Below are 12610 nucleotides of genomic sequence, written 5' to 3'. Positions count from 1 at the left end.
ACCGTGCGACCTCGCCGCACCCGCGCGAGATGTCGCCATGACGCTATGGTTCAAAGATGGGGACCGGATGCCCATATACACGTAAGTCTTTACTACCTTCTTACAGAGAATTGATACAATATGATCTAAAACAACGAATATCTAGATTCAAACAATGAACTAAGCAAAGTAACTTATGTCAACTCATGGGATATATTCGATTCCGTGAACATTAAGGTTGTGACTTATTAAACACATCGAGATGTGCCTCTTCAGTGTACTCGTATATGCTTAGTCGGCACTAATGGCATAGTGAGGCACCGCTTAGTGATTACCTTAAAATATTAATTTATTACGACCTATGTAACGCCAACCAGGTCATATACTTTGAATTACGTATACATTTTTTGAAATAATCATTATCGTATATGCGACGCTATTAATAAAACAGCATAAATTTCAACAATAATATTTCTGTAATCTGATTGAAAAACGATTTATATATTGGCGAAGCGATTATATTAATTTAAGCGATTAATCCGCTTGATGGCTATCATTTTTCCTCCTTTGTACATGTGCGGAGCGAAAACATTTACAGCGCTAAACAAAAACAATGTTCAAATTTTATTAACATCCATTCCATTCGTATCGTTTTTATTTAGGTTATGTGAATTAAATTGAATTTATTTTTATTTGATTATTATGCCAACATCTTTCTTATCTCCCTTTTCTTTTCATTTTAAAGGCAATCGGAACATTAAAATTAATTTGGCTTTCTGTCTTTTAATGTTTGTCAGAATTTCCTAGATTGCTTATTGAATATATAAATTTAATATCTTACAATGTAGGAGAGTTAAGTTAAATATTTATTCATAAAAAGATAAAAGCTTTTAGTGCATCAGCACTCATTAATTGAAAAATTATTAAAAAGCATACAACTCAATTTTAAAATAAATTCAACGAAAACACTCGAACGAAATTCATGTGTAAATTATTCGTGAATATGACAGTATTCACTTTTCCTAAATTAAATAAATACGATCGAAAACTGATTAACATTTACATGTCTACATTATTTTTATCAGAGGTTATAATATTACAAATGTAATTGGCAATATCAAATATCAGATTACTGTAAATCCAATCTAATTTGACAAACACGATCAACGTCTATATGGGATATAATCATAAAATGATTAAGCTATTCATATACTAAACAATAGCCTTATTAACTGATACTGCCGCACTGATAAAGACCCATAGTACACTTGGAACCTAACACTAATATATTCTGACTAGCTGTCCCCATGCGACTTCATCCGCATGGAATTATAAAAAAATCATTTTATTATTCATATTTGTCAAATTATCAATAGCAAATGTCAAAATGACATGACATGATGTCAAACTATGGCAACCATGCTTGATGTTGGCAACAACTTATGGTCTCTTTCCCACATTAGCTATCCAAAATATTTACGCCTAAGTTTAACGGCGTGAAAACATATAGCCTAAAGCGTGACGTAAGTGTAGGGCTTTTTAATTAAAAAAAATAATTATTCAAAAATATGCTGTAATTGCTGACATCTTAGGCAACAAAGAAGTGTGTGTTTACGCCAATATCAAATCATTGGAACATTTGTAATCAACTCTTAATAAAACAGAATAGTGAACGTACGATTTTGAACAAGATAGTTTGAAAAGTGAATTTTTTTAATCAATATAAGTGAAATGTTAAAAAGTCAGGAAGACGTTAAAATAAGAAACAATAAATGAGTTCCGTTTGTAAAATATATTTTTCGCAATAACAGTAGTCTGTACGTAACAGCTTCCGTTAAATTGACTCGCACATTTTAAAACAACTCTTTACGTAAAAGGAAGGAAGCAATTCAGTAAAAGATTCCGCCGATCTTCCGTTTTGGAAGCACTCCAGCCTCTGAGCGTTGAATCAAAAGAGAAATATTTGTTTAGATCTGCTTCGGAGTGTTCTCAACGGGTCGATAACATCCGCAGTGTTTGCTTCAAGGTAAAAATATTAGGGAAACAGATTGAGAGAACAACAAACGGCTTTCACCAAGTTAATGTATTTACAAGACTCAATTCGTGACTTTACTCGGTATCAAGAATACTCAAATAACAAATGCTAAAGGCAAAGAAGCGTACATCATACAAGTACTTTATACAAAGACATTAAAAAAAATGTACAGAGGAAGCACTGTTGACATTTGACTTGAGACAATTTTTTTTTTATAACATAAGGTGGCAAACGAGCAAGCGGCCACCTGAATCCGCCAAAATGGCGAAGCGACCGCTGCCCATAGACATCCGCGATCGCAGATGCGTTACCTACCCTTATCCGACGGAGGAGGAGACGCATATAAAGAGGATAATGCCCCTTCCTATGCCTCTCCTCCACCATCAAATCCACTTCCCCTTTCCATCCTCTCCTTATAAGAAAAGGGTGGTAAAGAGAAAGGGACTTAAATTAGGCCTCCGGCACCACACTCATCAGACGAAACACGGAATTGCTTCCATTTCACGCCTGTCTTCTGTGTGGTCGTGGTACTACACCGGGCGTGCCGACCCATTCGTGCTAAGATGTTAAAGCGGGCACTACCACTGTTCAAATGTTTTACATGATTTACTAACGCTATCTATTGATATGATGACATGAAATGAATTGCCAATAAATTTTATACCAAAAGATGGAGCTTATAATAATATTGTATCTTTTTTTATAACATCTCAATACAAGGACAAGATGTGGCGCACTACTGACTTAGTACCTTTCAAAGATGTTACCAGTGACAAAATATGAATAATATGTCTAGTCTATATATTTCTTGAATGTCTTTGACTTTGTACTAATGAAGATGCGAAATATTCGAATAGAGTTAAGTAAACTGAAACTTTGCATTAAGAGTGATAGAAGTTACATTACGCGTTACAATCAGCTTGATGTCACCACGCCAGAAAAAATGTTAATTACAATTCAAGACTTTAAAACCTACGTTTTGTGGAAGATCCCATCTTCATACTACACTTCAATGGGACAAATGTTTTCTGATGCTAAAGATAATATAGATACAATAAGAAGCGTCTCAATTAACAATAATTGAGAACGCTAACGCGGATCCATCCATCATAGCGGCCGTCGGCTGCAGCGACACCGACTATTAATAACGAATTCATGACATTTCGCTGTTGAATTTCTTAATCTTATACATGAATACGTGAAATCATTAGTAAGAAATATTGTCGTGGACTTGAAAAATGAAATGTTGCAACCGGTATCATAATTTAAATGATCTGAACCAATGATTCTCTTTTAGCCAATGTTTAATTATTCTGGTGAATATTTTAACTAACAAATTCATAAGAGATAGCTATTCAACTTTTAAATCATTTTATTATTAAAAAAAAAGACCATTGAAAATAATGAAATTCACAAAGATGAAAACAAGACAGAATTTAATAAACAAAACGTAGAAGTATAAACATTTCTTGTTTGTCTTGAAGTTGAATTAGCGATTGTTTCCCAAATTCCAGGGTAGACTTCAGAAACGGTCCACCAGTTCACTGGGCAGTGGCTGGAGAGTTCGGTGCTCGAAGCCACTTCGTCCTCAACGAGTCGGACCCGTCGTCAGCTCACCTTGCAGTCGACAAGGTGGCTCGATACGACGAGGGCATATATCGCTGTAGGGTTGATTATGTTGACTCGCCTACTAGAAATTATAGGGTCAATTTGACTGTTGTAGGTATGTTTGAATTTAACCTTATCCACCCCTGACTTCTAAAGGACTTGATTTTACAAGATATGTTAAATCAAGTTTCAAATCTATCAGTCTTTAGTAATCAGGGGTTTCTTTAATATTTGTAACAGAGTTCAATAATTTTCATTGTACAGTACCTCCGGAATCACCGAGGATCTATGATTCTGATGGTCAGGAGATCACAGGCTCGATTGCTGGACCTTTTCGAGAAGGTTCCAATCTGCTTCTCTCTTGTCAAGCAGCTGGAGGTAAATATCAACGCTTAATAAATATTTTATCTTAGTGTTATCAGTGTTCTAATAAAAAAAACCAGTTTTTTTATGTTTCTCCGTAACAAATTTCACTGCATACAATGTTTTTTAGTTCGACCAGCATATATTATTTAGAAATATATATCAATCTTGCTTTGTAATATAAATGCGAAAGTTTAGATGGATGGAATTATGTTTGTTAGAGCTTGTAGTCCAAACTGCTGGACGGATTTCAATTTGGCGTAGATATAGTTGATAGTCTGGTAGAACACATAGGCTACTTACTTCTGTGTTATTTAATTCCACGCGGACGGAGTCGCGGGGGAAAGCTTGTCATAAATTCGCAATATTGATAACTAGTGAGGTATGTATTGTTATCAGTAAGTTACGCACTGTCAGGTAAGCCGGCACCGGACGTGTCGTGGTACCGAGGGCAGGAGCGCTTGGCCATTACCAAAGGAGGCTCCGTGTGTCAGTTGCACCTGCAAAGGCTTTCACGGGAATTGTCCGGCACGACGCTGCAGTGTCGAGTGGAGCCGCCACTTTTGAAGGCTCAGTACAGAGATGTCACTATTAAACTCTTTTGTAAGTTGATATTTTACTGAAAATACTAGTAAATACTTTAAATGGACAGTTTACTTAAAGAAAAAAAACAAAAGCTTTACTTATTGATGACCACCCATCTGATACATCTGTTGGAAAATATTTTAAACCTTTTAATTTATTGTCGTGATATTATTTCGCGACGTGTGAAATAATAAAAGGAATGAATCGTAAATCCTTTTTTGTTGTAAGTCGTGCTTAATTGGAGTATTAAATTATACCGTGAATCGGTGAATTCGTTTAATAAGGAAAATAAAATAAAATGTAAAACAATAACATTATTAAATGTATGAAGATTTTTAACTTCAAAAATGCAAACATGCTCTTCGTTCACGGTTGCTCCCAATATCGCTTAGAGCGGCACACCTTTGACTGAACTATCGCACGACGGTTGTACGATTGTCGATTCAACTGTTTAGTTGCACAACTAAAAGTCGAGCAATTGTACCTCCATATAAGAGTTACTAAACAGTTGTGCGACATTTACACTACTATACATTCTTCAAAGATTTGTCAGTTTGCTGTCTTTCAAGTTATTTATTTAAAAACATTAAATTTTTATGATTGGAATCCAGTAAAGCCTCAGTTCGTCCGAGTGACGGGCACTGGCACGACGCGCGCTGGCCACGAGCGCTCCTTCGTGTGCACGACGCGCGGCTCCAAGCCAGCGCCTAACATCGACTGGTTTATAAACTCGCAGCGAATCGACTCCGCTATGACTGAGGTAAATAACTCTTTCCTCTGTGTTTGCTGTATTCATCATCATCACCAGGTCACTATACGTCCCAACAGAGGGGCTTAAAGCCTACCCTAAATTAGGGTGACTAGACTAGTCAATCACGCTGGCCCACTGCAGGTTGATTTCACACATATCTTTGAATTTCTTCTCCGATATAAAAGATAGGAATATGAAAATATGACGAGACATCAAAAAATGGACGAAATAAATGACTATAATGTTTTGTAACAAATTAACTCAAGTTCCAAGTTATAGCAGCACAAATATGTTATGAATCAATGATTATAGTGAAGCAATGTTGACAAACAGATGGATGTAGAAGGAGAGGTGACGCGGAGTGTGCTGACGTGGCGCGTGCGGCGAGAGGACGGCGGCAGGCAGCTGGTCTGCAGAGTCTCAAACCCCTGGTTCCCAGCTTACACGCTAGAAGATTCTGTCACGTTAGATGTATTTTGTAAGTATTTTAAAAGATTGTGGGAAGTCGGGCTTTGAAATGCAAAGACAGCGACATAGGTTTTATTCTTTCTCTTTTATCTTTATCTAAAGAGGAAAGATTTGCATTTTTGTTTTTAAATAACTCAAAAACTATTTGGCCGATTTTAAAAATTCTTTCACTATTAAAAAGCTACGTTATCAGTGAGTAACTTAGGCTATGTTTTGATATTTTTAATTTCACGCCTACGAATTTGCGAGCAACAGCTAGTATATACTAATATTATAAAGAGGAATATTTGTATTTTTGTATGTGTTTAAATAAGTCAAAAACAATTGGCCGATTTTAAAAATCCTTTACTATTAAAAACCTACATTGTATATTTTTTAAATTTCACGCGGACGAAATCGTGGGCAACAGCGAGTAATAAATAATTTGATTTTATTTAGACCCTCCCGTGGCACAAATATCGGTAGCATCACCGAAAGAATCCCATTTACTGCGAGAAGACGGCGACGCGGTCCTCGTGTGCTCTTCTGACGCCGCGCCGCCCGCCACCAACTTCACCTTCTACAGAGGACTGCAGGTAAAACTAACAATAACACTACAGTTTGTCTAAATAAGATAGATTTGACAATTCATTTCAAATTTACTAGGGATGGGTTGAATCAGGCGTAAATCTTATCGATGTTTTTCTTGTAAAAGTTGGAATCGATAGATTCATAGTTATAACTTACTAGCTGTTCTCATGCGACTTCATCCGCATAAAATTATAAAAAATTCATTTTACTGTTTACATGTGTAAAATTATCAATTGCATATGTCAAAATGACATGAGATGACGTCAAAACTTGGCATCCTTGATATTGGCAGCAACTTATAGTCTCTTTATCCAAAATATTTACCCCCCAAGTTCAACTGCGTTAAAATGTATAGCCTAAAGCATGACGCAAGTGTACAGCTTTTTATTAAAAAAAAGATTATTCAAAAACATGTTGTAATTGCTGACATCTTAGACAACAAAGAAGTGTGTGTTTACGCTTTATTATAATAGTATTGATATAGATGAATAAAAAAACACTGTTTTCTCAAATTAGTCATGATTATTACAAATAATGAGAGTAAATAAATATTTATTACTACTACAGCCGTTCGTAATCGAATTGGATTTTGCTATTATTTCTGTACTGTAGTACGGCATTTGCCTTCATACAAATTGAATTCGATACTTCATATGCGTCATTTATCAAACTAATATATCTTATTGAGACAAATAAAACTTTAAAAGCCTGTTTTATTCTGTTTCTAAAGTTTCGATTTATTTAAATTTAAAAAATATAATAATCCAATGTTTAACTAAAATAAAGAAATTAAGATAATTGAAGAAAGCACCAAAAAACGTTTGTTTAAAATTGCGGCTAATTATATAAGCTTACACTAACTGGCTCCTGGGAGAATTAATCGGCTTAATACAGCGTTTACTGGCTTTAAATTCTTAATTGGGCTGCTTCTCTTCTTTCTTAATTCATAAAATATTTGGGCCGCTTTTCTTTAGTTATAATAAAATTGTTAGCTAGAAATTAAATTTTGGCTTTGTAGACACATTTATAGACATAAAGTGAATAAATTGTCTAAACAAGACAAATGACTGAATGCACAAGGAACCAATATTTTACCATCATTAGCGCGCTCCCGTGAATTCGTATTTCTAACAAAAAAAGAATTATCAAAATCGGTCCAGTAGCGGCGGAGTTATGCCGTAACACATAAAAACATACAGAAGAATTGAGTACCTCCTTCTTTTGGGAAGTCGGTAAAAAATATCCCACAATATACACGCCTTATGTTTCTTTTATATGTAAGAGATTTAAACGCAATTATGTCATATAGCGAAAATAAACTGTAATATTTTTGACAAATCTAATGATATATTTTTGGGAATTTATGAATATTACTTGCAACTAACTCTCGATGTGATATTTTAGGGACATTATCCAATTACATCTTTATAAATAGAGGGAATAAATTAATTATCTGACAGATATCTAACTAAAAAATCCAAGGAAACTATTTTTAATCTATTTAGATTTATGTGCCCAAATTCTCACATATATTAATAGCATACATCTACGCACATGTTTGACTAAATAAACAATTATTAAAGGGTTACACTAAAAATATTACTTATGGCCGGTATCCCAAGTAATTTTAACCATTCCTTAGTGTTTTTGGTTTTTCATCTTCAAGAAATGCGTTTCTGAACTGTGTAACTTGAGTTTTATTCCGTTGAAATTTCCCAACACTATTGAATCAATCGGCAATCATATTTCATAGTAATATTATCAATGCGAAAGTTTAGATAGATGTTTGTAAGAGTTTGTAGACTGAACTGCTGAACGAATTTCCATGAAATTTGGTATAGATATGGAGGATAGTCAGGAAGAATACATAGGTTACCCACTCTTGTTTTTATAATTCCACATAGTCGAATTCGCGAACTGCTAGTGCTAAAATAAAGTGAAACTAGCAACCCAGTGTATTTCCCCAGTTCCAAGTTTCAAGCGTTAGCAATTTGGTTGAACTAGGAGCATCTGATCCATGATGACCCTGTGGGTGGTATCTCAGTGGAAGGCAGCCGGCTGGTGCTGCGCGCGCTGCGGCGCCACCACGCGGAGCGCTACCGCTGCAGAGCTCGCAACTCCGAAGGCAGCGGATTGAGTGAACCGCTTACTTTAAATGTACTCTGTAAGTATACGGTTTTTCAGCTTAAAAGGAAATTTATTTACCTCAAAGAAATGTTTTTGAATAACTCTTTTTCGTTCAAACGCTATTTTGTTCATGTTTTTGTGAATTATGCTTGTGTTCTTATTTAGTAACTAGCTTTAGCTCGCGATATCGTCTGCGTGGAATTAAAAAAAAAATGAGTAGCCTATGTGTTCTTCCAGTTACCCTCTACATCTATACCAAATTTCATTTAAATCCGTTTAGGCTATAAACTCTAACATCGATCCATCGTATTGAAATAATTCAAAAACTATTGGTTTAATTTCAAAAGTTCAAGCATCACTAAATGCATCAATTTAAAAAACATCTCACGCGGATGCGACATACAGTATCTAATATTAAATTATGTATTACATGAGTAACAGACCACACAAGTATAAGTTAATTCAGGTATCATCCCTACGTCTCCATTATGCATTTCTTCATTTTACATTACAACTTGGCAAACGAGCAAAACACCTGAATCCACCGCAGTCTAACTGTCCTTATACACCCACAATTGTGTTGCCTCCCCCTAACCGACGGAGACGGACATCAAGAGGATTTTCCTTTTCCCAAACTTGTCCGCCGCCAAATAATTTCCTTCCCCTCCTAATAGGGTTGAAAGGAAAAGGGATTTATTAAGGTTTCTTTATATTAAACTGTAAGTATGTCCAGCTCGACCAGAGTGTTCAGCCGGCAGCGTGGTGCAGCAGCTGGCGGCGGCGCCGGGCGGCGAGGTGCGGGCGCGCTGCTCCGTCACCGCGCCCTCCTCGCGGGACGCGGGCCCTTTGAGGTTCTACTGGACTTACAATGGCACTAAGGATGTGTTACCGGTACCTAGAAGATTTTGTATATCCTCTTACTATCTATACTTCTATACTTAATATAATAAAGCGTAAACACACACTTCTTTGTTGCCTAAGATGTCAGCAATTACACCATATTTTTGAATAATTCTTTCTCTAATAAATAGCCCTACACTTACGTCATGCTTTAGGCTATATTTTCACGCCATTAAACTTAGGCGGTAAATATATTGGATAAAAAGCCTAATGTGGGAAAGAGACCATAAGTTGTTGCCAACATCAAGAAAGAAAGATTGCTAAGGTTTGTCATGTCATGTTGACATTTGCTATTGATAATTTGACAAATGTAAACAATAAAATAAAATTTTAGTAATTTCATGCGGATGAAGCCGCACGGGAACGGCTAGTATGTGACATTTTATAACTTACCTGTTCAATAATTCATAGGAATTCAAAGCAAATATATGTTAAGTCATCTAATTTAGTACAATTACTTTCATACTTACTTACGTACTTTACTGATCGTGTTAATTTTAGATTGTGTTTATTGTGTAAATTAGTTTGAGTTTGAGATTTTTTTCTAAAAATAAATATTTCTTTAATTATTTAATTTTTTTTTCATTTTCAATTTGTGCGTGTTGTGATTGCATATTTATATAATGTCATCACTGACAGATACCAGCTGCCAACATAACAGTGTCCGGTTCCAGCAGCACAGTGATACACGGTCTGCCTGACAGTAGCTCGGATGACCTGGGCTGGCTGGCTTGCTGGGCCAGCAACGACGTCGGCAACCAGCGGGATCCCTGTCTCTTTAGGATTATGCCTGCTGGTATGTATATAGAATTTTTAATTAACTATTACGTTAACTTCGTTTTTTCATTTCATATTCCTATTTCGTGACTAGTTTTCCCTCGCGACTCCCTTCGCGAGCAATTAAAAAAGAACAGTGAATATAAATGTGATCTTCTAGACTATCCCGTTTAGGCTACGAACTTTAAAATCCATCCTTTTATCCATCCATTTACATTTTCGCATTTATAATATTAGTAAGAAGTATGAATTATCTATGAGAATACACAAAAGTTTGTTTCTGCTACAAGACTCCTACAAGCGAAGACTTCAGTAGCTCTCAGTCAATTAGTTTGTAGTTACTAAGGTTAAATAAGACTGTCTTCCATGTGTTAAATCATACTAATATTAATAATTCGTAAGTTCTAGGATGTGAGAGAGAGAGAGAGAGAGAGAGAGTAACTTAACCTTAGAGTTTCGATGAAAGGCATAAATGTAGAGGATAGTCTGGAAAACACATACATATCTTTGATTTTTTTACTCCAATAAAAATACGTGATTCGTAAAGACAACAATTTGCTTAGCACTCCCGGAACCGCCTTCGAACTGTGAGATAGAAGACGAGATGCTGCGCTGCTCCGCGGGGCACGACGGCGGCCTGCCGCAGCGCTTCATCCTGGAGGCGCTGGAGGTACGGCCCCGAGACCTGCACCCTCAGCTCGACGGAGACGCCATGAGCGACCAGGTGAGCGCGGTTCGGTGTTGCCGTGCTTCCTCTACACGAATGTTCCTATATCTTGTCGCATCCTGTATTTTTTATTGGTGGCTCTATGCTTCCCGTCGTTTTCCTAACATATTTTTAATAGGGATTTATTTTTTTTAAGTTAAAACTTTAATTTGCATTGTGTTGCTTGTTTCCAAACCATTAAAAAAGTAATAAAAAGATGAACGCTGATACCCATAACTAAGAAATGCAAATTCTCCTTTGTACATTGACATATTTGTGGTTTTTCTTTTTTAAAGGAATTAATACAATTGTACATTTTAATCTATATGTAGTTACGTCGTATGTTCCCTGATCACTTATAATTCATAATTAATATCATTGCATGATTCCATTATAAATAATATAACAAGTAATGTAAAAGAATTACCAAAGTTTTTTAAATTGAGAATTTTATACTACCTATTGCTGGCGATTTTGATTACTCGAAACTTCAAAAAAGTAAAAAATGTAGCCTAAGTTAAGTAGCTTTATCGCTCAACAGTTAGTAATTTCAATACAATAAAACAAAAATACAAATCTATACAAAAATTATGAAGAAGAAAGATATGCATTTTTATATATTTATATATTTTTTTGTATTGAAATAAATAATAAACAACTGGGCGAATTTCATTTTTTTTTAAATTAAAAAATGCATGTTATCAGTAAGTCACATAGGCTATAATTATTATTATTTTGTAGGTATTGTAGATATTTCCAAACCAATTCGACTTAGGGTCAAGAAGCGAACCTACCATTTCCTCAAAGGCAACGGATCTGTTGTTCCTCTGGTGTTCACCTTGTTACTCCCGTTCGTTTGCCCTTTTCTTATATAATAGTACACAAACCGTTCTATTCCAGGGTATTTCAGGGCGCGGTCTGTCGGAGGCAGTGTACCGCGCGAGCAATGACGTCACGCCGCAGTTCCCGCTGGACGCGCTGAGCCCGGGCCGGTACACCTTCCTGGTGTACTCGGAGACCCCCCGCGGCAGGTCGCAGCGGCCCGCCGCGCTGCACAGCGTGCCCATACGGACTATCGATGACCTGGATACACCCGGTAAGATGTACTTAAAGCCTTACAAATAAACTGAGTATAAGCAAAATATTAGTACAAATTTTGCTTATACTCAGTTTATTCCTAAGTTTAATTTTAAGTTTATTCCTAAGTTTAACCGCGTTTATTTGTAAGGCTGTAAGAGTTCCATCTCGTGTTAAATTTTTTCATCACCAGCAGACTATACGTCCCCAGTAAGGGGCTCAGAGCCTACTCTAAGTGGGGGGGAGTAACTAGTAATTTACTCTTATTACTGTCCAACTCTAGTCAGATAGAAATCTGTACTAGCTATCTTACTTATTACTAATATTGTAAATGCGAAAGTTTAGATAGATGGGTTGATGTAAGAGTTTGTAGCCTTTACTGTTGAAAAGATTTCGATGAAATTTGCTATAGATATAGAGGATAGTCTGGAAGAACACATAGTCCTGACTTTTTTTCTTTTAATATCTCGCGAAAGGAGTCGCCGTCGAAAGCTAGTTTTATTATAAGGATATAACTTATTCTCAAAATAGTTAAACTAAGAAAACCCTTGTCTGTGTCTTTAAACCTATAAAAAATAATGAATAGTTATAATGGATAATGCGTATCAAACCAGGATCTCTACAAACGATGACGCCTGCGCCCCCGCAGCCGCAGCCCCCGCCC

At 36.0% G+C, this 12610-nt stretch overlaps 1 protein-coding gene across 1 annotated transcript in view; it reads left to right on the top strand.

The window, feature by feature from the left end:
* The first annotated feature begins 6 nt into the window (after positions 1-6).
* The window catches only part of LOC106110409 (nephrin-like), a 14398-nt gene continuing 1794 nt past the window's right edge, over positions 7-12610 (top strand). Inside the window, exons 1-13 of the mRNA XM_013292234.1 lie at positions 7-81; positions 3529-3737; positions 3887-4000; positions 4403-4588; positions 5182-5330; positions 5655-5799; positions 6228-6364; positions 8364-8523; positions 9220-9377; positions 10026-10182; positions 10727-10887; positions 11770-11965; positions 12561-12606. Coding sequence (XP_013147688.1) covers positions 38-81; positions 3529-3737; positions 3887-4000; positions 4403-4588; positions 5182-5330; positions 5655-5799; positions 6228-6364; positions 8364-8523; positions 9220-9377; positions 10026-10182; positions 10727-10887; positions 11770-11965; positions 12561-12606 — 1862 coding nt within the window. The 5' untranslated portion in view covers positions 7-37. The remainder of the gene's footprint in view (positions 82-3528; positions 3738-3886; positions 4001-4402; positions 4589-5181; positions 5331-5654; positions 5800-6227; positions 6365-8363; positions 8524-9219; positions 9378-10025; positions 10183-10726; positions 10888-11769; positions 11966-12560; positions 12607-12610) is intronic.

This window comes from Papilio polytes, unplaced genomic scaffold (genome assembly GCF_000836215.1).
Source record: "Papilio polytes unplaced genomic scaffold, Ppol_1.0 DF820622.1, whole genome shotgun sequence".
NCBI lineage: Eukaryota > Metazoa > Arthropoda > Insecta > Lepidoptera > Papilionidae > Papilio > Papilio polytes.
Note: the sequence above shows the minus strand (reverse complement) of the source record. Positions and strands in the feature narration are given on the sequence as shown.